General features: G+C 39.7%; 1 protein-coding gene across 1 annotated transcript in view; it reads left to right on the top strand.

The window, feature by feature from the left end:
• The window catches only part of LOC109034555 (uncharacterized), a 134,555-nt gene that overhangs the window by 45,517 nt on the left and 61,281 nt on the right, over positions 1-27,757 (top strand). The window contains exons 2-5 of the mRNA XM_019047773.2: positions 7,583-7,732; positions 8,999-9,071; positions 13,466-13,574; positions 21,927-22,089. Of these exons, the coding sequence (XP_018903318.2) occupies positions 7,583-7,732; positions 8,999-9,071; positions 13,466-13,574; positions 21,927-22,089 (495 nt within the window). The remainder of the gene's footprint in view (positions 1-7,582; positions 7,733-8,998; positions 9,072-13,465; positions 13,575-21,926; positions 22,090-27,757) is intronic.

The raw sequence follows: 27,757 nt of genomic DNA, 5'->3' as shown, positions 1-27,757 counted from the left end.
TTAATCAATATTTTTCCCAGTATCAAAAATGGTCCTTGTACCCCTAGGACCCACTGAGAAGGGAAGAAGAAGTGAAAACGAACTGTGCGATATTTAGTTGATTACTCCATTGTTAATGTTAGTTTAGTTAAAATAATGTGTATTATTGTCAATTGAGTGCAATTATTATTTTAATCCTGGTTAAATATTCGACTATAACTAATTTATTTTCCCGCGCAAACTCGTCCCAGGACCGTATAAGCCTCGTCCCGTGGAGGCGGTAACTGGGAAACATCCCAGAAGTTTCATTCCTGCGATTCGAACTTGGGACAAATCCCATGGAAACGTCCCGTGGAGACAAGGCCTCATAGAGAATTTTGGTCCTACTTAGCGTACCTTCATAGGGAGAGTATCGACAACTTGATTTATGTAGGTCTTACGGCCCAAAAAGACGACAACGTGAAAAACGAAAATCACCAGAGAAATGCCGCTGCCAACCAAGGCATATCAAAGATTAATCAATAAGACCAAAAGCGCATTGTAAATAAGCGTCCTTAAGGACAAAGACTTTGGAACCGAAACAATGAATGCAAAATCAAAGTTTTATACGTGATTTCATACTTTTTGATCAGTGTACCAACTCTTGAGTTTAAATAACTACCACTGGACAATTCGAGTTCATAGGTAAGCTGCTCTTATGGGTCCCAAGAGCCACATGACCCGGTCAGACCTAACCTCCAAATTTTCGAGTTGTCCATACTCTCTTTATAGAGGTACTCTAATCTTAAATGTCTGAAAATTTCATGGAAAAGTATTCAGAACTTTCCGCAAAAATTCATTTTTTTCGAGAGGAAATTTCGCAACTCTCGAATGTTCATACGGCGTTTTTCCTTAGCACGGCAGTATACACGCCGCCCGCCCGTCCGTCCGCGCACGCCCAAAGGATCGGGTGTCGGCATTTAACCGGGGACATTGAATAGAAATTAACGCTCTTCGCACAGTCCCGAGTCGCGCCGTTGACAAATGGACTTCATTTTGCAATTAGGAACTATAATTTCTGACTCAACCAAAAAAACACGTATGTGCATAAGGAAACTAATGGTTCATACGCTGTTTTTATACTGAGTCAGAATTTATAGTTCCTAACTGCAAAATGTTGTCCAAATGCCGAGGAGAGTACCTTTATAGGAAGAGTACGAACATATCGGTAATTTTGAGCTTTTTTTGAGCGGTCATGCAGCTTGTAGGGCCGAAAAAGGCGGCCAACCTATGAATTCAAATTATTCAGAGTAATTTATTATTACGATTGTGTTGGCCTGTTGTTTGTAAGGCACGCATTTGACTAAAATTGCATATGTTCTCTCATTTTTGTGAAATAATGCTCATTTATGAACATTCTTGGCCATCTCGGTTTGAAATTGGAATCTGAAGATTGGCAATGAAATTGTTTGTTAGAAGGTTGGTTGCACTTTCAGGCCCTAAGAAATCCGTATTTTAACAGATTCGCAGTATCCCTATGCATATAGGTAATCCAATCATGGGAGTCATTTTGGTTGAGGTAACCAAAATATCCCCATTAAGAAACCAAATTATATTTTTTGTGACAGAAAACTTTGGTTGCTTAAACTCGAAAAGTCCGGTGTTCAATATGAGCTGAGCCTCAGTATCTTTTACAGAACATTCTTTCTCCGTGTTCGACTGCAAGCCGTAAAAATTTTAACGGTGATGTTTCTTATGTCCGACCAAATAATAGTTATCAAACAAGTTAACAAGATGTAATAAAAAGGATTTACAATCATTTTCTTTCTAATATCAATTAGTGGGCTCTCCGTCTACATCTTCAGAGTTTTTGGTTCTCTCTTTCATTTAATTTTTCAACTTTCACAAATATTCAATGCACGGTTTTCTTTATAAAATCCTCTTTCGCCTCAGCAGGTATTGAATTACACCTCCCTCTCGTGAAGAGCAAATAGTTTTAAAAAAGGGTCAATATTTAATCTCTACTTTCTTCGAAGCTTCAGCTCAATCGTACACCAATATTAAGCCAGTTCTTACTTCTTACTCGCCTCGAAAATCAGAGTTCCCGCATTTGAGCGTTCTTTGGTCTCCGACATAAAGAGATTTTAATTATTTACTTATCTCAGTTACAAATGGACGTAACGATAGCTAATGACGTCTGATCTTCTCAGACCACCTTTCGAATGATGTGTCGGATAGTTAATTCGTTCCAGTGGCGAAGCTTGAATGATCGATTATATCGATATTTCCCCATTTGAAGCTACGGTAAAGAATCGATTGTTAAGGTGTTCGCTGTGAACACCCTATATATCGATCCTTTTCTTTGGGTTTAAATGGCATAGATCAATCGATGTGTCTCATAGCACGCCACGCCACTACTTCGATCTTTTTCCTCCATCGTTCATAAAAAAAATCAATCACGGAAATTATTATCTCCATAGTCTGACTGACTCGGGTCTTATTGTTCCTGAAATATCGCTGGTCTAAGTGCAAAATGACGTATCGCAATTGAGGTGTCTCATAATCTCCTCTCCTGTTCCATTTTTTCAAAGAGAAATTATCTAACTTCATGGCTTAAAATTAACACAGAATATTCTGCGAAAAGAGAAGAAAAATCAAAGCAGTTTTCAAGGAATTACGCTGGCGAGTTTTCCGAGGAAAAAATAAAATATGAGAGGCAGTCTGTAACGTCGAAAATGGAGATCGTGGTTTCGTACACTGGCCATTGATATGCCCGATAATTAGGACCAAAAGTTGGGAACAGTCTCACTTGCACTTGCACTCTAATTTATCGCGGCTATCACCGAATCGCGGCAAGATGGCACCAAAGGTTTCGAAACGTGTCCTCGTGAAATATTAGAGTGATAATTTGGTTTTCATTTTTACTCATAAATTGTGCTGTACCATAAAAGAGTGCATGAAAGTAATAATATGTTCATTGAGGAAGCATTAGAAATCGAAGAAAGAAAAGCAGAGAAAAAGAAAAAGTAATTAGGAAGGTAAAGAGGGAAAAAATAAGACGAAAAGGGCAGAGGGAAAAGAGTTAAAGAGAAATTGAAGAGGAAAAGAGGGAAAAAGAAGAAAAAAGAGAATAAAGAGGAAGGGAAGAAGTAATGGAAAATAAAAAAGATGAAGAAGTAAAATGAAACAAGATGCGTAACAAGGAATAGGAAGGAATAAAAAGGGATGAAGAAGAATAATAAAGAAAAGGAGATGAGAAAGGAAGGAGGTAAGAAGAATGAAAACAAGAGAACAAAAAATAAGAGGGAGAATGAGAAGAGAGCAAAAAGGAAGACAAATCATTTTTTTATATTCCCTCTCCTCCACTTCCTCTTTCTTCCTCTCTTCTATCTTTTTCTTTCTCTCCTTTCCTTTTTGCCTCATCTTCGTTTCCCAATTCGAAGGAAGAGAGACTCGAGTCTGTCAAAGCACGGTTACGCGACTATACCATGCTCTCTCCTAGGATTTTATAGGTGTCTGGAATGCAGGGACAGGTAATATTAAAGTTCACCTTTTAATCCAATAGCCGAAGCTGCGAGTAGAGTCTCTCCAACACTCAATTAGTATTAGTTCAGCCGTCCGAAGTATGATAGGCAGCGTTGCTAAGTTGCACTTGAGACCCTACATTTCCTCCGCAAGTAATATAATGCCCAAATAAGGATGCTAGTGCGGCAACAAGGTGTTAGTTCATCTAAGTGACATTTAACGGCACTAGCGGGGCTGATGACTCGGGTAACGATACTCAATGCTGTTCATTGTCAATGTCCTATGGGAGCATTGTTGAAGTTGTTTATTTACGGCCGGAAAGTAAGACGCGGATGAAAGGAAATGAATGGTGACCTGACTTTATTTTTAGCTCCTAGGCGGCCGCCGTTAAAAATTATCACTTGAGGGTTACTGGGACTCTAGAGCTGAAAATCATTTTTGAAAAAGATCGGAGAATACAAAATACATCGGCGGAAATACACAGACAGGGCTGCCACTTTATTTGGGGACTCTAAAATTGAAAACACGGCAATCCTGCTAATGTATTTGCTCCCTATCTTTGCATGGAGAGCTTGTCTTGATGTACAGGTGGACTCTCAGGGTAGGGTGGGATATCCCCTCCATTTTGGCCTTAACTTGAGAGCTTCTTTTGAGCTTGGGAGTTGATTTCAGAGAAAACCAGTGGCACCATCGTGTTTCTCGCGAACTTTTAAATATGAATCAATAGTCAAATCGCAAATTCCTCACACGTGCAGCATCTCCATTCCACTGGTAGTGCGATCAAAACTCTTGTTTAACATGTATCAAGAAACATAAAGGTGCGATCTCCGGTAAAATTAGAACTAAAAAGAGAATGAAACCTAGGGGCCGGTCTCGGAGCGACTTAAGGGCCTGGCCTCCTGGTCAAAAACTGAACTATTTTCATTTTTATTTGCATATATTTTTAAGTTATTTATTGATACCAAGTTACTTTTACGAAGCTTTCGATTTCACCTTTCCGGCGGCCTCAAATTTTTTTGTTTATTGCGGCAGTTACAGTCACGTTCTAGCTGATCATAATAAGTATTGTGAACGTTTCTGCACGTGTCTTGGACGACTATCCGGAATTATTATTTATTGCCCTTCCCTATCGAAATGTATAATTATACGTGACATTGGAATGGTTCTTCATTTATACTCGTAAAATTTGATAGATATTCAGATAGATGAGGCTATTCGCACATTTATACTTAATCGTCTTTGACTTAATTTTTCGCCTTTATACCTAGACTTAGGGTTTTACTTTCATTTTGATATGTAATGGACTACTAGACAAGGTACGAATTTAAGCACTCTGATACATGTTTCTTAACCAGAATTTCACGCAGAGCACGATTCGTGCAACGAAAACTAATGAAACAAACTCCAAACGAAGATATTAACGTATTTATTTCATATTGGTTAAGAAGAATTTGAAATGCCCGCTCACAAGAAACTCAAAGCTTTACGTGAGTCAAATCGCGCACTAAAACGGTTTCAACAAGCTTCTCAATCGACTAATGTTCATTTCCCACCATGTGTTATTCAAACTTTATGCAAATTGCTACAGCTGAGCCAAAGCGTCAAGATTGAGGTTGCCAGATTTTTATATCGCAGAGACTGTCATGATAACGTTTAACGCACGATGTGAATCACGCAGAGCATTAAGTTTTCATGAGCGGGTGGTTTGAATTCAGGCATCAAGAATCATTAAATCTCTTTGGAAGGAGTTGATTTTGGTAATTTTCGTTGTGCGCACCGTGTTTTACGTGAAATTTTGGTTAAGAACCATATATCAGAATGCTGAAATTCGTACCTTGTCTAGTGGTCCATTGTTAATAGACCCCTTCGTCTCTTTATGGTGTTGAATATCGTTATATAAAGTAGGTAAGATATTTGCACCCACACAGAAACGATGAAAAATATACGATCACGCTTAATTTTATTAGAATAAAACAAACCAACGTATTTCCTTCAAATTCTTGGTAAATATTTTTGGACGAATGGAACGAATTTACTGCAAATTCTCGCGATAAAGCGGTTGGTTAATTTTCTGCTTAAAAAATAAAATATAAAAGGAAATTCGCGAGAAGGCGATCGAAGATACGCGTTATCAAAATTTAGCCTTCGATATTTAATTATTTTGATCATTGTGAATATTACCATGTCAATGAATTTCGGTAAACAGGAGAAAAATTGCCACGAGAAAATGTTAACTAAGTAGAGTGAAAAAATTGCAAAGTTTTTCGATAATCAATAATTTACGCCACTCCACTGAAGTGCTCGGAAACCTTCACCAGATTTAGATCGATCAAACAATTTGTACAATGAAATAGACAGATATTAAAAGTCTGCATGCCTATTTTCAGATGATTCCTTGCTTGCAAGCATTCTTATAAGTTTGGGGGTTTATCAAAAAATGAACACGGGAGGTTTAAAACCCCACCGATTTGGTTAACACCTTCAAAATAGGAATTAGTCGACTTGGAGGTCGGTTAAATGTCAAAAGCGGAATAGATTTATAGTCGAAGAATTCTCATTCATCATAGAAACGATCGATTTTGACAGTCGAAATTAGGGTCGTCTACCATAGGAGCGTCGATGGGTTCTTGTTTACTTTCGGCTGGCAGAATTGGATTAGATCCGCGAAATCTAATTTGATTCTGATTTATTTCTTCATTCGTGACCGGTGAGGAGAAAGAGAATACATTATTTAAAAACTATGACCTTTTTTCTAGCTGCAGCTTTCCAAATAATTAATATGATGATGAATTATGACACGTCACCTGGACAGCGCGGGACGAAATGGAGCCAAATAATTTAGGAGACAAGGGGTCGCTGTTTCTGATACGTTCGGTGGAATTTTCCCCAAGAGTTATTAATGTCAATCGACGTGCGTTTGATACCTTCCTCTGAATTAAATTTCACTTTTTAGCTATCTAAGGTGTCGACGCGAAATGGACTTCTCTACAGAGAATGTTTTATACCATTGTTTTTGTAGAATGGATCTAACTGAAAATAAAAATCAGCATTTGAGTTTTGACAGAAGACTCTCTCTAGTTATGAATTATTGTTCAACTAACCATTGGACAAGTGCACAAGGTGCGAATTTGAGCATTATGATGCACGGTTTCTTATCAAAATATCGTGCAGAACACTACATTGAGAGAAATCGCAACACAAATGTTTGGTTGGTACGGGAAGTAAAATACAAAATAGCCGTAGCCTTCTCTATTTGAAGAATATTTGTTGAAAAGTCCAAGCGATGATGTCGGTTTGATCTCCTCCCAAAGAATAAAGTAGGAGCGGTGATTGTGAAACACTACGACCCAGATACGCATTATTCCTCTTTCAACGTCGATTTACCAAAATGCTTTTTGTACCTTGACTAGTGGTACATTTGGACTACATTTTGCAATTTGAAACTATAAATTCTAGCCCGGTTTAAAAACGACGTATGTGCCATTAGTTTCCCTGTGCACATAAGTGCTTTTCCAGAGGAGCCAGAATTTATAGTTCGAAATTGCAAAATTCAGTCCATTTATTTTTGCACCAAAAGAGGGCATATCGTCGCCTCCCGGGCGGAGGAACGCAACTCCATTCCAAGTTTGCCGAATTGACTCAAATATTTGATTTATTTTAGAAAAATGTATATGTGCCTTTTTCCCAACATGTTTCTGATTTCTGCATGAAATCTGAGGCAAAATCAGAACCTTAACAGTTAGGAATGCCCAATATTCTTCTTGTTAATGCTAAATTTGCGAAGGAAAATTTGGCAGCGTTGGAATGTAGTTACGATCTTTTGTGAGGGAAACGGCGATATGTAGCATTGCATCGCAATGTTTTTGAGGTTAATCCTCCAATAAAATCAGGGATGAGATGCCACCATTTGCAATATTCTACAGGAGTAAGAGATTGCGACCTGATTGCATCGCGGTCAGACCCAAACGCGAGGCGTTTTGCGCCTCTGACGTTAAGTGCTACGCGTTACCCTCCTGATTTTACATCATTAAGATCGGGTGTCCGATATTTCTGTTTCACTTCAATAGCGACTAATGGTTTACTTTTGTGTGTGTTTCAGGAGTACTTTTAACCGAAGCAGCCGAGCCTTACTATGGAAAATTCATCGGGTCGTTGAGGACGCAACACCATGGCGTCACCGGTGACGTCTATGCTGTCGACTCACGTAACCTACACATCCGCAACTTCAATTACGATGGTGAAGGACCAGGTATATTCGTTTCTTATCAATTATTTCCATTACCCCCCCCCCACCCCTTTATAATCCGCCTGTTGCTACAGCATTATGAACAGGGACAGAATGATCAAATAAAGCTCTGAAGAGATCGCAAAATTTAGAAAATGCCGGCCAGGTTGGCCTAGTGGTCAGCGGGTCTGACTCTAGGCCAACAGGTCCCGGGTTCGAATTTCGATGGTGGAGTCTAATTTTCACGAAATTGACGAGTAAACCTGCTGAAACAGATTCTCCTCGGCCCCAATCCCTGAAAATTGGAAAAGCCTGGAGCATGGAGATCCCACGATGTCTACGGACACTAAACATTGTCTAAAGTTGGCTGAAGGTGGTAGACACGAAGCCATTAAACCAGCCGAAAAAAAAGAAAAAAAATTTAGGAAGTAAAAGGAGCCGAAAAAGAAAAGAGTCTTCAGAATAGTGGAGATCAGAACTCTTTCCACGTCCCCTTGAACGTAATTTTTGCACTTTTTTGTATTTTTTCTGAGTGAAGTGTGAACAAAAATTCAAACAGGCTCACATCAGTGGCGAGGCGTGAATGATCAATTATCGATTTTTCCCCATTTGAAGCTAAGGTAAAGAATCTATTATCAAGATGTTCGTTGCGAACACCCTGTTTCTCGATCCTTTTCTATAGCTTTAAATGGGAAATGGGAGATCAATCGAGATATCGCAAAGCACGCCACACCACTGGCTCCACGTCAATCATTAACTTCAAGATGAGGTGCCGCGTTTTTACTATGGTGTGCGGCAATTATATTCTTGCGGGCTGATTGTTGAAATTGATAGACAAAGCTTTAGACAAAACAGACAGAAGGGATATGGAGGGATCCTACTGGTGTAAGAGGGTGATTGCAATGGACAGAGGAGATGGATAATAGACTAACTGACGACTACCCAAAAGAGACCCTGTAATTAGTCCATCATCCATTCCTTTTGTCTATAAGAACCACCCGTTTCAACCAATAGGATCGCTTTATACTCCCTATGCCTTATTTTTATCTAGCTTTGTCTATCAATTTCAACGATCAACCCGCTCTTTCGAGTAGACATGCAAACAGAGCTCCAGTAAAATAATAAAATTTGTTTATTTTTAGGGAAATTAATATGACAGGAGGGGAGAGAAAAGGGCACAATTAAAGCATTGGAAGTAAATACGTTCTGTGACTGTGCACTGTGTTCTCATTCCAAACGAGAAGCACTAATACAAATTGTTTTGGTTCTGTTTCTGTTTGTTTCACGAAGCGGCTTATTTTTACGCTGGTAACTCCAAGGCACCAAGCAGCTCTGGCTTTCAACTGAGGGACGAAAAAGGAAAGTGAGTATAAATGTTACCCGAATATGAAATTATTAATAAAAATACCTTACTTAACAGTAAAACAAAATGGACGTATAATACTTTCATTTGAGTACCACAAGGCTGTCCACGAGGAAAATGACTTATTAACGGCAAAAATCCAAAATTGCGGTATTAAATCCACTACTTTGTAGCGTATTTTAGATATATCTGCACGGAAAAAAAAATTGCTGATTCAACAATTCAATTGCTAAAAACAGCGAGTGCAATGTTTCAACGCAGATTTTACAACAAAAAAATGATACTTTAACCACATGGTAAACTAATTTAACCACGGGGGTGGTTAAAGTAGCATTTTTTTGTTGTAAAATTTGCGTTGAAACATTACACTCACTGTTTTTAGCAATTGAATTGTTGAATCAGCAATTTTTTTTCCGTGTGGCGATTTGAAGTTTACAGGAATTGCTATTCAAAAGATTAATTTGCCGATGGGTTGAAATAGCTCAATTATACAATGCATTTTCACGCCCTTTACACAGAGAGAAATATTAACACAAAAGTTTGGTTGATGTGGGAACTAGAACACAAAACAACTCTAGGCTTCGGTTGACAATTTCAAGAGACAATGCCAGCTAGTGTTCTTGAAGAAAGTTAATAAAAAAACGAGTGGTGAGTACCAACTTCGCAATCGGACAAATGCATTTCCCTAGTATCTCCATTGTTTCCTGCGCTTAATTCACCGCAAACTGTACCAAAATCAACACTGAAAAAAAAATATGGTAACTGCGACTATAAGTCAACTTGATTTTTTACACAGTGATACTATTAAGTGAAAATGACCAGAATTCTAGTACTATTCACCGGAGCTCGGATAATTCTTACCACAATATGGTAAATACTACCATAAAGTCTGGTGTGAATTATCATACCCGAATCACTGTGTCATAGTATGGTAAAATGTACTATATTTTTTTTTTTCAGTGAACACAAAATTTGTGTTGGTTCGTGTTTAACTTCCTATATTAACCAAAAACAACGCAAGAACACAAATATTTTTATCAGTGTGTTGACTCACGAGATGACCAAAACTTATCCGATAAAAAACTGTTGGAAAAAAAATTTTTTGGGGTACTTAAATTCCATATTTTTGACCCAATGTGGCAGAAGTACTATTTCATGTAGTACTGAGATCACTTTTTGCACGGAATGCTACATACCATGATTTATAATAAATTAAATGACTGGAGATTCATGATGGGTCGCTTCTTTTGTTTCACTTATCTAGTACGTCTCGGCTGCGTGGAGGTGGGGTGTCAACATTCAAAACACTAGGCTATAACTAATGGTTGAAATTCAAGGAATAAAACTCTCAGGGACTGCAAATAATTTTAGCACGCATGAATAACTGACGCCGATTTTTTTCACATTACGTTGGTGGTTATTAACGCATCTGACCAATGATTATCTTCATCTTTAAACGCGGTGATGAATAGAGACACTTTTTTGTACGATGACAAATGGACGTATTTCTGCAAAACGGAATTAGGTACATTATGATGTGAGCCCTGTTATCCATATATTCTTATGGGTCTCAGGGCTCATGTCTTAATGCACATAGTTCGGTTTGGCAGAAATACGTACAAATAGATTCATCCCTTGGAGGTGCTCATCGCAATAAATTTCCCAGGTATTCTCTGGGTTTAAAAATATAACGGATTGCACAGACTGCAAAAATATTCGCAAGAAATACGAGCCCGCAGAGTACATCTGAACAAGTGCTCCGATTTCATTGCAGCGTAAATACTGCACTCTGCTCCGAGTACTATCGTCCGTTGAATCTGGAATAAGTGAATTCTTCAAATGATTTCAGTGACTTAAACGACAGACGTGAAAAAACAACGGCGCACAGTGAATCGAGACAATGGACCACCAGACAAGGTACGAATTTCAGCATTATGATACATGTTTCTTCCCCAAAATTTAAAGTAAAACACGATGCGCACAACGGATATTACGGAAATCAAGTCCTTCCGAAGATATTAATGATTCTTGGTGCGTAAATTCAAACCACCCGCTCATGAATACTCACTGCTCTGCGTGATTCACATCGCTCGTAAACGTTATCATGAACGTCTCTGCGATAAAAAAATCTGGCAACCTCAATCTTGACACTTTGGCTCAGCCATAGCAAATTACTTATAGTTTGAAAAACACATGGTGGGAGATGAACATTGCTCGATTGAGAAGATTGCTGAAACCGTTGTAGTGCGCGATTAGACTCACGTAGAGCTTTGAGTTTCTTGTGAGCGGGCAGTTCAAATTCCTCGTAACCAATGTGAAATAAAAATGTTAATAGCTTCGTTAGGAGTTAGTTTCAATAATTTTCGTTGCGAGAATCATGTTCTACGTGAAATTCTGGTTAAGATACATATATCAGAATGCTTAAATTCGAACCTTGTCTGATGGTCCATTAGAGAAGTCGGACATGAGATTTTTGACTGAAACTGCAAATTTTCATGTTTTTTTTTCGTTACATTTTACATTTCAAGAGGTGCCTCCGGAAGCCAACATTACAAGGAAACCCATGAAGCAACTTTTTGAAGCCCTTAGTCTCGTATAAACGGAGTTATGAGCGATTAAAGTTTTCAAATTTTGTCCGACTACTCCGATCGATTCGTTTCACTGTGCGGCGATGTAGAAGTGAGAGGCAGAGCGGCCCAAAAGAATGCTCATTAATATGGGCTCTGTTGAGTCGTTAATTTGATTGTTTGTCAGATGCGACTTTTTCCTCGTTTCCCACGTTGGGATCTGCTATTTCAAAACGGAACCAACTTCACGTGCATAAAATATAACAATTCGTCAGTGTGCTTTTTTTTCACCCTCTCGCAAAAAGATAAGCCGGTTGTATTCTTTTTTTCAAACGGGTCAATTACACTTGTCATAAATAGGTCTGTTTCACAAGGTACACATCCAACTGAGTGAATAATTTGTAAATAATATCGCAGTAAGATCTTGTTTAATGCAATACATTTAGCATCATCATAAATGAATGGAATACAAATGGTGATAGAGTGAAAAATAGTTCTGCTTGAAAAAGCTGATTCACGCGTCCTCCCGACATTCTTTTCTCTCTCAACATGGGAGGGAAAGTAATTAGACGGATCATAAACTGAAAAGAAACTATTAGGCCTGGAAGTAAAAAGTTGATATATTCATTCAGGTAGAACAGACTGACAAATGAATGGCTTTTGACAAAAGAAATCTTTCTGAGCTCGATATAACTTCTGATTCCAAAGAGTTGCATGCTCATATACGATTAAGGATCACTCCAAATTCTCTATAGTCTGTTTCTTCAAAACTTCGTTTAAATTATTCCGCTAATCATATTGGGGGTATTCATTAATATTCAAAATTATTCCGGCTCTATTCTTTTTCCTTGTGTTGACTGCCGCTTGACACAATCGAGCGTTCCTCATATGAAATTTATATCTACGAGTCATTCATTTTCTTCTATCGTAGTTTTTGATCAGTGGCGTGGCGTGCTTTGCAATATATCGATTTTTTTGTGAAGAGAAACAAATCATATAAATAGCCTCAAATTCCTACAGAATATTTGTACCGGAAATTTCTTTTTTAAAGTTATATGACGTTTTTCATCCATTTGAGGATGCAACCTTGAATGGGCATCGGGTTAGGGTTAGAACACATCCATGCTACAGCCTCTCAAATTTTCAGGGATTGAGGCCGAAAAGAGTATGCGTCTGCAGATCTACTTGTCAGTTCCCTGAAAATTTGTCGCCACTACCGGAATTCGAACCCGAGATCTATTGGTCTAGAGTCAGACGCGCTTTCCCGGCAGTTTACTTTCTAAGAGGGTGCGATACATTATTTCCTCAAACTGCCGAAGAACAAAATATCGACTGCTAACGAACGATGCCGCCTAACTGACAGTGGTGAGGCGTGAATGATCTATTATCGATATTTCCCCATTCGAGGCTATAGTAAAGAATCGATTATTAAGGTGTTCGTTGCGTGTCTGTTTATCGATCCTTTTCCATAGGTTTAAATGGCAGATCAATCAATGTATCGCAAAGCACGCCACGCCACTGCTAATTATGACAGTTTCGACAAAAAAAAAAGAGTTAGTGATTTTGCCACATTTTACAGTATGAAATACGCAAGCTGATAATTCTGTATATTTCCAATTCTGTAAGGGAGCGCTTCAGTGACGCTGTACTGTATGAAAAAAATTGCAAATTAACCTTAAAATTACAAAAATGGAGAAGGTTTCTCTTCGTTCTGTAAACTCGTCAGTTTGGAGATAGATGGTATTGTGCGTTACCCATCAATATAAAGAAGCACTTGAGGTTACAGTTTCTAGAAATTGACTGACTTTTTTATTATTTGTATTGCAGGTCAGTCCCGTTGCGGAAATACCGTAATGAGCATGTTACGGTGACACTGCCTGACGGCAAAACCCTCAACAACATCAAATGGTTCTCCGTCTGGTGCGACGAGTTTGCTGTAAGTATCAGGAAAATCTACTAGCTAATTGAGCACTCCCGGAAGAGATGGAAGAAAGTAAATTGTCTGTGATTTCGAGAAAAATTAAACAAAAATTAAGTTGAAGAATACACCCTGGTAAAAATTGGCGATAAGAGCTGCGTTTCAAAATACCATAGGTATTCTTATAGCCGGCTAAAGAAGGCTACAGAAAATCATATAGCTGGCTACTGTAGAATGCGGAGAAAATCATATGGCCGGGCTATACGAAGCGATGAAAAATTATGCAGCCGGGCTATAGTTCCTATCGCCGGGCTTTACACTTTATCGCCTGGCTATTGCTCCTTCCCCATCGATTATAAAAAGCTATAAGAAATTGTGTAGAAATTCGTGTGCTTTGGAAATCATCAAGTTTGATATGGAACCACCTTAATATTTATAAAACACACATTATATTTTCCTTTAATACATATTTTTTTTTCAATCAATTAAAATGAGAATAATCCATACGGAATGTGCAAACATTTCAAATCATGAGTTGCACAACGCTGACTCCGCCAGATTAAATATTAGAGCCTAACACAAAGCGGAGCGGTGACGCACTGGCGCCTACAAACCTAACAGGGATACTTCACGCATTGCGCATCGCGTGAAGTATCCCTGTTAGGTTTGTAGGCGTCAATGCGCGTTTCGAGCTGGCTGCCCGCCTGCCGCGCCGCAGCGTGCCACGGCGCTTGAAGCAACTATTTCACCCTAGAGGTATTGCACAGTATCATACGAAACTGAAGGCGCTCTAGTATAATAGGAATGACAGGCATCCATCAAAAGTTCGGAGCTTTCCTCGCAAAATAAATCAAGGTACTACGGCCCAAAAAGAGAGCAGTATAGTCAAAAAACTCACTAAGTCCTAGCATCCGTAATTAGTAACATTTAGCATACACTTTATCGCCTGGCTGTTGCTTCAATCGCCATCGGCTATAAAAGGCTATAAGAAATTGTGTAACCGGCTATAAAAGCTATTGGAGATCTCACGGCCGGCTGTAGGTCTATGGTATTTTGGAACACAGATTCTACTGCCAATTTTTACCAGGGGCACTGAGATCCATCGTGGCTTATCCATACTTTTGTAGCGAAGGCGAAAATTTCTGGTGTCGGGGAAATAAAAAATAAATGACCGATAAAAAATAAAATACCAAGCGGAAGCATTGAAGTTGATAATCTTCAAAAGTATATCCCTCATAGACATAGTACTTTCCCCTTCGCAGAGCAATTGAAGAGCCTCATAAAATTCCAACAATAAAGACCGTGAATTAATATTTGCAAAAATGAAAGTCAAGTTCCGGAATTTTTAAGTTTATCTATGAATACGTAATTAACGATTCGTGCACCAGACATTGGCATTGTAAATTATTTCTAAGCGCATCCTGCAGCGTCTACGATACGATCCATCGCACAGTGGATCTCGAGTCAATCAGTCGAGAGGATCGGACGTTAAATTTTTGACGAAAACTGAAAATTTGTATGTTCATTTCGTCTCATTTGATATTTTAAGGAGTACTCTAAGAAGGAAATGGGTCACTAAACCATGAACAAATTTTTACTTGCGAATATAGTTTTCTGAAGGTAAATGACGCATAGAACACGATGCGCACATTAAAAACGCGAACAAGTAACTCAGTAACCGAGAAATGCGCCGCTCAAATCGCTTAACTTATACGCAAATTTAAAACGCCCTGGTTTCGCACCGCACCGAATGATGTCATACGGCACCAATCAGAAGCGGGCACGGGTTTCCACGACGTCAGTCAAATGTCTATCTACTCTTCGTATATGAGAACAATACTAAAGTCGAAATTATATCTTTTGAATTCAAAACTTGAATCTCATTCATATGTAAGCTGTAATAAACAAGCAATATTCCACATTGAAATACGCTTTATTTTAACAAACATCAGAGGAAAATGAGAGAAGACTGCGATATGACTACCGCAGTACATCAACACTGTCAGTTTTCCGCCATTTGGGTGCGTTTGAAATGTCTTGCTGTTTTTAGATTTTTCAAAAGCGGTTTTCTCCGCGATTTCGGCTCCATAAAAATGCGGAAAAATCACCACGTTATCTACTCACATAGTACTTTCAGAATATTCAATAAAATAAACAAGGTTTAGTGACCCATTGCATGAGGAAACTAATGAAACCGTTTTTAAAACCTCAAAGTTTTGCAAGAACGGAGTTACAAGCAATTAAAGGTTCCAAACTTTGTCCGACCTCTCCTATCGATTCGATCCACCGTGCGTCGGGTCTTCATCCCAGCAGGGCCCGCGCCAAAATCACCGAAAACAAAGCCAAGAAATTGAAGATAATCGAAGGCACTATCGTGGTTTCGCCCGCTAACGCAACGCCGTATCTGCATCGTAACATGAGCCCTGTTCTGCATTTAGCTCTGTACTATCCGGGGCTCACGTTAAAATTAACTTGCGTCGGATGTACGACATGTGCCAGTGCATCGTGCGAGGCTGAGTTGACCCATTGGACGTATTTCTGCCAAGCGGAACTATGTGCATTAAATCATGAGCCCTGAGACCCGTAAGAATGTATGCATAGCAGGGCTCACGTCATAATGCACATAGTTCGTTTTGGCGGAAATACTTCGCATTGACTTTCACTCTCGGGAGCATTCCCAGATCCGCGGAGAAGATCGAAGTGCATCCATTCGCCTATTGTGACTTCAATCGTGGTATTGTAACTGCCAACTTATGAGCATCTCCCTGAGATCGTATCAGCTTGAGAATAGGAACGCGCGCCCGCCGCACGTAGTGTGAGGGCATGCGGGAGTAATTTCGGTTTTTATGACGATCAGAGTCCCTCTAAACTGAGAGTGGAGAGGATTCATAAGTCATTTGTGGTTTATACACTGAAAAAAAAAATCTCGGTGTATTTACTAAGAAAATGGTAAAATTACCAAGAATTCAGGGTTCTATTTGATCCCAGTTTTTTCTTGGTGAAATTACCATTTATGGAATTGGTAATTTTACCGAGAAATCTCGGTAAAATTATTGACTTTCTCGGTAATTTTACTGGACCCCGGTAAAAACGCCAATATTTTTATCGACTGTGGTAGAATTACCGAGATAAAATGTCAAAGTTACCGGGAATTGATTACCAATAAAAGTGGTATTCTTACCTGAAAAAAACAGTAAAAATACCGGTTTTTGGGTAAGCTTACCAGTCTGTCTTGGTAAAATTACCAATAATTGGTAAAAAAAAGTGAGATGGTAAAGATACCGACGGACCGTGGTAAAAACGCCGGGAATTTTTTTTCAGTGTACAGTATTTTTCGTTCGGTCAAATTTTACATATTCTCAGGTGTATTTCAAGATATAGTTTATTTTAAAATCTGGTTATTATTTCATCAGCAAAGCAATGTTTTGTGACTTTCAGAGTGATCCAATCCGGCAGGCCGGCACCCTGATAGTGTAATTCCAACATGTATCCAAAACTTTAAAAATTTGTTTCACAAAACAACGGGGTTTAACTATAGGGTCTCTTCTCTCGGGATCAATACTGGTCAAGAGCTTTTTATTTGCTTTTCTCCACATATTTTTTTCCGAACTACAGATGAGAAGGATTTCTCTAATTATTCTTCAGAAAAAAGTGAAATAAGCCTTAAGTGGACTTTGGGTGAAGTTTTTCTATTTTTTCCCCAAAAATTCTGGAAAATTTCAGAATTTTCAAAAGCATTGCCCACTACAGCCAGAAGTAAATCAAGAGATCAAAAACAAAGTTTTAGGCAATCTATCCAGGAAAACTTGGAAAAAATGTGACTAAATATCAATACAAATTTTAGATTGTGAAAATAGGGACTAATGACTCCTCTTAAAACATGTGGGATTCATGCCTGATAGGCCCTCATAATACCTATCACAGAGAATCAACTTAAAACGGTTGCAAAAATTACAACCTGGAATGGACCCGGAATAAGCGAAAACAGAGAGGAAATGGAGAAGACGTATTTGTGACACGGACAAATGTCACCTTTTGGATCAATAGGAATCCCTGCTGAATATACCACGAGAAATTTCTCATTGAAGCAACCGGAAACCCCCTCCTTTTAAACGGCATACATATTATTTTAAAGAAACGTCCTATCGTGTTGAAGAGATTTCTTGTTGAAAGAACGAGAATTACTGTCTCGGTAAATATAACAGGAACTTATCTCTCACAAGCTAATACATTAATACTTAAACGTGTTAAAACACAGTCTTAGTCCTAGGATTTTGTTTCTGTCCTACTTTTCTACTTCTGCGTTAAAGTCTCCGAGAACACCGAGAAGACGCTGGTAAAATACGGGTCGCGTTAGAACACATTCTTCAACGGCGATCACCTGATTAAGTTTTGGGAGAGGGTGACTTACTTGCCATGGAACTTCCGTTTCAACGGGTGTAGTAGGAGCATTCGCGTCTCCATAAGTTCTCTTGCTTCATCATGACCGTATTCTATCCGATAATTTTCCTTTTTAGCTCGCTGGATTTAGTCCATGCTGAAACGGATTTTAAGACCAAAATAAACCAAGATACTCTATTAGAACACTCCTGATTTATATGATGCTGATAATCGTCGGTAGATCTGAGGAGCCGATAAATATTTTTGATATATTTTTTTTTTTTTAATAATTTTTTTATGTATGCAATTCCACCTCGTTTGTAAAGCTCAATTCGTACTTAATGACTGAGGTATTGTGATAAAAGAGCGTTTTCTCTATGGATTCGCAGATCACAACTTTACTGATGGTTTACGAGAGGAACAAAAAACAATTTCACGCGAAAAAGAAAAAAATATTGTGTGTTTCCATTATTGGCAACAACGGGAATAAGTGCTGTGAGGCCGGCCCTCGATGGCTATCTCTTAACCCGTCATCAGTACCTCCTCATTAATTAGCCGTTTTTCTACCCTTTCACACTCCAGCGGCCCTGTTTTTGTGTTCCTATTGCCGTTTTGTCAGGTTTACAGATTGTAAGTGAGGTTGATCAAAGATTAATTAAAAAACTTACAAACTATGCAGCATTTCTGTTCTTAAGTCACAGTGCCGATTCTTAAAAGTTGGCAATCTTGGTTCCCACTCTCATTCCATTTGTTCCTTGCCGCACCCCCAATATTCCAGTCCATTCCAGTTTGTAATCTTTGCAATTGGTGAAACTGTATAATCTCTATTCCCGTTTGTGACACTGTGAAGGCGTGAACTATGGGGACCAATCAGAAACGGATTCGCATTGTCTTCACTCTCAGTAAAAAGGGATTCTAGCATGGCAGCGTTGGTCACCTAAACGGAAGTTTCGAACTCAAATAAAATGGCAGCTCGGAGGTTCGGGTGCAAAAGTATTACCGAATCTCTAAATAAAATTCGCTTTTACTATGGATGAATACAGCCCAAGTAGATCGCACATCCGTGGAGATGCTTGTCGATAGTCGACTAGACGAAGCCCTCGCAGTTATTGCAGGTGAGGTCGGAGTAAAAGTCGGCTAATAATAGGTGCCTAAACGAATGAAGCGCCGAAGAATAAGTGCCGAAGTGGCGCCAACGAACTACACCTCTAGAATGGCCGCGAGATAGCAAACCTGCGGTACGCGCAAGGGCGGTTTTTGAAGGCAGGAGGGGGTGGGAGCCCAAGTATAGCTAACTCAATCTCCATTTCTGCTGCGTCTTGCCTATAAGGATTACATATGTGAAAATTTCAACCTATGTAAACTTTCATTTTTTTGAGGTTTGCTTTCAAAGTTCCTATTTTTGAATTAAGAAAACCTTTGGAGGTGCGATTATTATGCAATCTTTTCATTGCTATCACTTTATTCAACATATTCGGCAAATGTGGGCAGCGTCTGACATGGGTTAGATGGCAGCCTGCTGTGTGAGCCCAAGTAAACCTAACCTATATCAACTTCAAAACGTTCCGGGTCTCTAACACTGGTCGGCCATTCTAGAGGTGTAGTTCGTTGAGTGGCGCCCGCCTCGGTGTATAGTTCAATCGACGCCGGGTCGTAAAACTCAACGTCCATCGTTCAACAATCCACCGACCAACGCTCCGATCTTCGCCACCATTGATGAATCCCTGCCCCGCGGTGTTGTCTATCCATCAAGGCCGTTCGATCCGGAGGTGCGACGATTGATTCCGGATGAATTTGATCCAGTTCAAAAGAGGCTGCGCCTGCGGCGTGGACGAATCTGGTCGTCGTTTTATGCGTTGACCATTTTGGGCGTGGGCTTCGGAGGGCAGGGATGAGCTCCAAAAGCTTATTGCGTGAGGAGAAAGTGAAGCAGAGCCTAGATTGTTGAATTATTTTTGAGTGGGTCAGAATTATCAAGGTGTTCATTGCGAACACCTTTATTTTTCGATCCTTTTCCATAGGTTTATAAATGACAGATCAATTGATATCTTGCAAAGCACGCCACGCCACTGATCGAGACTGAAAATTGTTGTGTGTCATATGAACCAAAGTGTTTTTCTTCGTGCGGGTCGAAAAACAAACAATCTCGGAGGAGATTGGAGGGAAAATATTCCAAAAATCCCGGTGATTAGAAATGGATTCACGCTGTCTTGACTCTCAGTATAAAGGGACTCTAGACTGGTCTTGCCTGCGATAAACTCCGGGCAACATCGTCTCAGTGGCGGAATTCCTAGAGTCCCTTTATACTGAGAGTCAAGACAATGTGAATCCATTTCTGATTGGTTCCCGTATTTTAGGCCTTCACAGTGTCACAAACTGGAATAAAGATTACATTTTCACCGATTGCAAAGATTATAATCTGGAATGGACCAGCCAATTACGGGGTCGGCAAGGAACAAATGGAATAAGAGAAGGAACGGAGAAAGGAATTTGAGAATGGGCTGATCAAAGATTACAAAAAACGTTCAATTTCTGTAATCTTTATTCTCGTTTGTGACTCTATGAGGGGGTGTTGTCTTGACTCTCAGTATAAAGGGACTCTAGGAATTCCTAGCGACCTATCAAAATTTCGCCAGCGAGCCTGTCGCTGGAGTAAGCAGGCTCTTGTCGGCGACGGTGGGGGGGGGGGGGTGTTTAGATCAATCATAGACAGGTGCTCATCAACGGCGTGCATTGTTCTCGCCAGATGAAAGTTCTCGAGCTCCCGGCCGCTACGGCTCTGAGCTTCACTGTCAAGGTGAGAGAAATGTCATGTGACCGCCATTCGCTTTTGAGTGGCGGGCGTCGCGCCGTATGTCGCATTGTCGCACCGTACGTCGCACCGAGGCGAGGACCGCTCCATAGGAAAAACGCCGTATGCAGATTCGGCCGTCGCCTGATTTTTCTCGATGAAATATACAGGGTGCTCTAGGATTAAGTGCAGGATACTGAAGTCGATTCTTTGGGTAAAAAAAAGAAAAAGTTTTTGTGGTATAACTTTTTCCCCAAAAACGCCTTCTCTGGGGGTCATGCCCCCCCCCCCCACCAATGTTGGAGGAAAAAATGGCGCAATGGTGCTCTGGTGCAATCCATGGTCCAGGTATTGATAACGGAGAGTAATCAAACGCATGGAATCTCTCAATTTTTTACGCCACCCGACAACAGCGTTTCAGTCGTATTCAAGGCGGCAATGGCAACCCATTATCGTTGGTAATGTTGGTCTTTGAGGCATGTGAATTAAACAGATCAATCCTGGGTATGTCTCCACGTGACGGGCTTTGAACAATGGAATAGTTCTGTACCGAAACGGGAGAAGAAAGTTCTACTTTTGCATACGGCTAAACTGGGCTAGTGAACCAAAATTAAGGTCAGTCTATTGTCACCCGAGGGTGTATTAAAGGGTCTTCGTATGATCTCGTGAAAAGTTTTAAGAGAGCTCGAAATTTACACTGCCTTTTAAAGCAGGACTAAATTTGACTATTTTTAGTATGACTGCATGATCAGAAGCTATTCTTGAAAGTTGGAAACGCTGTTTTTCCTCAATTTAAATCCATTGAAAATATCGATTTTAAATTAAGTAAGCTGCCTCGCCAAGAATCGATTGTTTTAAATGCATTAAATGAAGGAAAAATAGTGTTGTTAGTTTAAAAAATAGTTCGGGAATCGGTTGATCAAAGATTACAATAAACGTCCGATTTGTGCGCCTCGCGAAGTGATACTAAAAAAAAATTCGATCCATCGAAAACCAACGGATCTGATAGGTCGAAAGTGAGAGCAACGGTGTCCACTAGTGGTGGTGATTGATGAGACAAATTGGGGCAGAACTACCCAAAGAGGGCCGGAACTTTAAATAAAATTCGTTTTGAAAAAAATTAAGTCTACATTGCATATAATTTCCCTTGAAAAAACGGAATATCTAAAGGCTAACTTAGTGATTATTTTTCTCGACAGGTGAATTTCGGGGACGTGAAAATCCCGAAGAACTTCGAGTACCCGAAGCCTCAGAAGATCGGGCAGCTGAATGGAATTCACGGGGTGTCGTCTGACAATGTCATCATTGTCGACGCTCAAACTCTGCTCATCCAGTCGTTCTCCTATGACGGAGAGGCCCCAGGTAAGCTGCACTTTTCTAGTGATTTTTGTTTCTCACATTGTCGCGCTTTTGGGCCGTAAGAGCTACATAAATCGAGTTGTTCATACTCTCCCTATAAAAGTACTCTAACCAACATGGTGTCATGCTGCACCTAAACGGTTGATTTTAGCAAGGTTAGCATAGTTAGTCTTCAAAAAACCTGGCTCTTTCCTGCTAAACTCAGAGGCGGATTCAGCAATTTGGCAACACTATCTTTCTTCCATTTAAACCTGTGTTGAATAATCGATTCTTGTCGGAGCACCTAGCGCCTCCTAGAATCGATACTTTTCCATATGTTTACATGAGATAGAAGCAATGTTGCCAAATGTCTGGATCCGCCAATGGCTAAACTCGATCCATTTAAGAAAGCTCTGAAGCAGCAAGAAGCTGCAGCGGAAGCTTCTTCGCAGTTGCGCGATCTGTGAGATAATCCCCCGATTACGCGAAGAAGTGCATACAAGTTGCAGGATGCAGAGGCGACTGCAAACCCGGCAGCTGCAACGGAGAGTGAAACGGGAGAGGCGGACGGAGCGTTTTCGAAGAACATAATCGGGGATTTTCACAAACCGAGACTGAGAGTGAAAGCTGCGTAATCTTGCTTCAATTTTGCGTAATGTTTGGTCCTCGTCCAGAGGTGATGAGTTTCGACTTTAATTGGAGACCGAGCCCTTGACACTCTCGGTTGATAACCGCATGCGCCGAGACGTTCGTCAATACTGCCGCGTTAGCAGAGTGAGCAGTAAGCAGTGTTCGAAACTAACCTTTGAGTTTTTTTTTGTTTTTTTTTGCTGGTTTAGTGGCTTATATTCCGTTGGAACCTACAGCCATCGATAGACAGTATTTATTGTCCTTAGACATCATGGGCTTATATTCCGTTGGAACCTACAGCCATCGATAGACAGTATTTATTGTCCTTAGACATCATGGGATTTAGGCACATCCATGCTTCAGGCTTTCAAATTTTCAGGGATTAAGGCCGAGTGGAATCTGTTTCTGCAGATCCACTCGTCAGTTCCATGAAAATTTGTCGCCACCACCGGGATTCGAACCCAGGACCTATTGGCCAAGAGTCAGACGCGCTGACCACTAGGCCAACCTGGCCGGCTAACCTTTGAGTTTTAGGAGTCATGTGGCGCATCAAGCCCGATTTTTAGGCGCCATTGAAGATTTTTCAGGGGCCAAATTGACTTTTTGCCTATATATATATTATGGCGCATTTAGTGATAATGAAAAGTTAGACGCAAGATGTTTGCGTAACAGAACTAGTGAGTAGGGGAAGATAAAAGCACTATAAGAATGAAATTGTGAAGAATAGAAAAAGCAAGCTTTCACTTGTGGTGCTAGAAATTCTGAGTTTTTTCAATTCAAATAGATTGGTTTTTCTTTCTTTTTGTGACTTCCTGTGAAAATCCAGATTTTTAGGGGGCAATTTTTAGGGGCCACGTTGGCGCAGAGCCTTCATTTTTTAGGCGCATTTGGCGCGTTGGCGCCTGTGAGTTTCGAACACTGGCAGTAAGAGCATATCTGTATGAGCCACGGTTAGCAAATGCTTTTATGGGTCTCGAGGTTCATAGGCGGATCCAGCAAATTGGCAACGTTGTTTTTCTCCATTTAAACCTATGGAAATGTATCGGTTCTTGGAGGAGCCAGGTCCTTCGACGAGAACCGATTATTTAACGTATGTTTAAATGGAGGGAATCCGGTGTTGCCAAACTGCTAGTTCAGCCACTGATGCATTTACTGCTCTCTACACTATCACGCCAGAATAGATTGTATTCATTGTCAGTACATCAAACGGGTTAGATTGTATGAATATCGATTGGTTCAAAACATAAAAATAGCCTCAAAAATCAATTACGTAATCTGTCGGAACGGGTTTTTTGTGAAAGATTTTTGATTCGTATGAGCAATAATTGTCCAAGAGTTGTGAAATTGCTCCAAAATTCCTCATTTTCAGCTTTTCTGACTAATGTCCTAAAATTTTGGTTTGAGGTTTTGTTCTATTGTTTTGAACCAAACGATTCATCGAACCACTATCGAATACGATCCATACTGCTCCGATCCGGTAATCCAGGTTTGCGCGAAAGGTTGAAGAAGATATATGAGGATTGCGCGAATGAAAACCCTTACATCTGCTGCAGGAATGCTCGAATTTAAAAATAAGTTAATTTAAGGTAGAAGTTTGGCAAAGCAGGGAACAGTTGGAAAATAAATGCATTTTTATGTTAACGCTAGTTTAGGTTAGTGTGTCGACAAGTCATCACAGTATGCTGTCAGTCAGTCTGTGATGATAAATGGAAGTGAAAAGATTGAACAATGGTCGTGGGTTTAAAGTACTCTCGGAAAACTTTTCTCGGAGAAAACATGTAAACGGGAGAAACGAGGAAACGTTGGAATGCTCGTGCGGTGTCGAAACACAACATAGGCCTTTCTGTTATTCGGTGCCACGAATAATCGAACGCAAGTTCGAATAATCGCGCCAAACACAGGGCGGCCGGCGTTAAACGTATATTAGCGCCTGCAAGACTTCAGGGATACTTCATGCATTGCAGCAAAAGTGTGGTCAGCGCACAGCCCGCATTGACGCCTACAAGACTGCATGAATACTTCTCGCATTGCGCCAAACGCAGGACAGCCGGTCAGTTGGCAACAGCTGCATGCGCAATCTTCTGCATGCTTGCTCAGCCACATTTTCAACAAATTTTAAGATTAAACATCGATAGAGAAAGGTACCATTTTGCACAGGATACCAGTAAAATATACGACTCTTCTGCTGGACAAAGGCACTTACTGCAGTTTTGCTAGAAAGTGACGTCAAAGTTAGCGCTCTTGCTTATCTCCGATAAACTCGTATTTTTCTTTCTCTTGGATGATTGCAATTGCTTTGAAGCGTTCATTTTTTCCATGGGTTTTCTCTGTAAAACTTGTATTTGTTACCGAAAACTCCAGTTGTTAGAACCGACGTTCGGTTCCCTCTGCCAAAAATATTGTATTTGTTACCGAAAAGTCCCGTTGTTAGAACCGAAGTTCGGTTCCCTCTGCCAAAAACCTTGATGCTTCATGATATGAACCACCGATGAAGGTTTTTTCTTATTCTCCATACAAAGCACCCGTTTTATGGTCAGAATACAGGTCAGACTGAAAAGTTATTTTTTATTTTCTCCCTACCGTTAAATGCCTCTCAGCGTTATTTTCAAACGCATACAGAGTGCAGGACTCAATAATGACGGTTTATTTTCGTAACGTGTGTGTACAGACCTGCTAAGGAGGAACGCCGTATAGGTATTCAGACGTTGCCAAAATGCCTCCGATTTAATATTCACTAACGAAAAGCCCGTGACTGAAGTCACGGGTTTAGATGTTTCGCAATCAATTGTGATTTTAAAAATTGATTATATCAACAATTGAGAAATTTAATCGGGGGAAACATATAGTGATACTGTTTTGATAGACATAATTTGATTGAAGAATAAAAACGGAACGATTTTTGTTTTATTATTATTCGTTCATTGAATCCGTGCCGATCGATTCGATTTCGATCGGTTGAAGTTTTTTCTGTTTCGATCTCGTAATCTTCTTCTTCATCTTTCTATCTTCTTCGTCTTCTTCCTCTCATATCTTTTTTTACTCCTTACTCTTTCTCTTTTATCTTTTTATTCATATTTTCTTCTTTTCCCTCTTCCTCTCTTTTTCCCTTTTATTCTTCTTCTTCCTTTCTCTTGTCATCATCTTGTTTCTCCTTTCGCATTTTTCTTGAAAAATCCTGAATATTTTCCCTTGACATTTGCAGACACTGTGGATGAATGAAACAGCTAACCGAACTCTCTGATAAATTCTAAGGAAAACAAACATGTACATTCGATATATCGATTGGTTAATGTTTTTCTGTTTCGATCTCATATTTTCTTCTTCTTCCTCTTTCAGCTTTTCTTCGTCTTTTTCCTCTCATGTCCTCCTCTTTCCCTTTTTTCTTTTTATTCGTCTTTTTTTCATCATATTCCTTTTTCCCTTTACTTCTTCCTCTTCTTCCTTTTGTCATCTTGTTTCTTCTTCCATATTTTTCTTCAAATATCGTGAACATTTTTCCTTAACATTTGCAGATACTGTAGATCATATTGCTAACAAAATTCTCGGAAAAAGGAGAATTTGCACACACAAATGTATTGCTTCATCTGAGAGTGCCTAATGAGCTGAGTTCGCAGTATTTTTCACAATTTTTTTCTGACATGGGAAATTGGAGAAAAATAGATTTAAAAGTGAGAAAATGTGCCGCCTTATGACTCCAGCGGCATTTTACATTTGAACACATGAATTTTAGCAAATTAGGTTATTTTGTCATATGTTCTCTAATAATTGTCCAATTTTGAAACCAAGGATATCCTCGTACTTAGTTTTCCTAGTGGTCTCAATTTAAAGATTAAAGATTAAAGATTAAATTCACAAAATTTAAGACACCTGCAAATTCTCTAATGCAAAGAAACACGTTTGTAAGTTTTCCGGGAAATTCATATTTTATTATTTGAAATTTGGCAACGTCTACAGGCACATACGGCGTTCTTCCTCAGCATAGGAGCGTAGCCGACCTATTATTTAGATCAGCGGCCGTTGATTACCGTGCACCATGCTCCTTGAGCGTCTTAAGTAGGAGTCTTGCTCAACTCCAGGCTAATTTCCTGAAGCTTAATAACACATACGCTCAGGCGCGCGGGTCGCCAAGCGGCTCGAATAAATTTTTTGGGTCAAGGAATCACCCGCTCGGCCATCTCTGGCTCACGCTGGAAAACTCATATTATGCAGCAGAGAGGTAAAAAAATGAGGGGAAAATGTCTAACTAATAAAAATAGTCTATTTTACTATACCTCATTTGTGCATTTGGGTATTTGCATTGAAAAAAGTTCAGCATGTCACTTTAAAAAAAAAAATACTCCCAATTAAGTACATTATTTTAAATAACTGAATGAATTTGGCACCGTACATAAGTTAGCACAAGTTCCAATTTTTTAAAAGTTCAAGTTTGAAAGTTCAAAGTATTCCTCAAATGTTGCAAGTCCTTATCAAAATGCATGCTTAAGCACAGCTTTGAATCATTTGTAAAACTTAGTTCGTGGACTCCACGGACACCTGAAACCAATATTAGGTGTTCGTGGAGTCCACGAACCAAAGTTTTCACAAATGCTTCAAAGCTGTGCTTACGCACGACTTTTGATAAGGACTTGCAACTTCTGAGGAAGACTCTAAACTTTCAAACTTGAACTTCTAAAAACTCAGAGCTTGTACTATCTTATGCACGGTGCCGAATTTACTAAGTTATTTAAAATAAAATGTGTGTTCGTGGAGTCCACGAACGTGGATAGTTCGAACACACCAATTTAAAATTTTTGTTCATGGTTTCCATGAACTGCAGATAGTTTGATGCGTCAAACAGCCTTACTTTACCAACCATCCAACGAGCTGACCCCTGGGATTTCTTCCGGTAAACGCAGCCCGTTTGTACCAACTTACGACATTCAATCTTTAGGACGTCAAGTAGTTACTTTTAAAGAGAGCCTGGCTACGAGCTCGGGGAGGTAATTGAAACTGCGTGCAACAAACCAGAAAAAAGTAATGAATGAGAATCATATTGGACGTATTTCTATCAAACAGAACTATG

This window comes from Bemisia tabaci, chromosome 9 (assembly GCF_918797505.1).
Source record: "Bemisia tabaci chromosome 9, PGI_BMITA_v3".
Lineage (NCBI taxonomy): Eukaryota > Metazoa > Arthropoda > Insecta > Hemiptera > Aleyrodidae > Bemisia > Bemisia tabaci.
The sequence above is the reverse complement of the archived record's forward strand: the minus strand, read 5'-3'. Positions and strand labels throughout refer to the sequence as shown.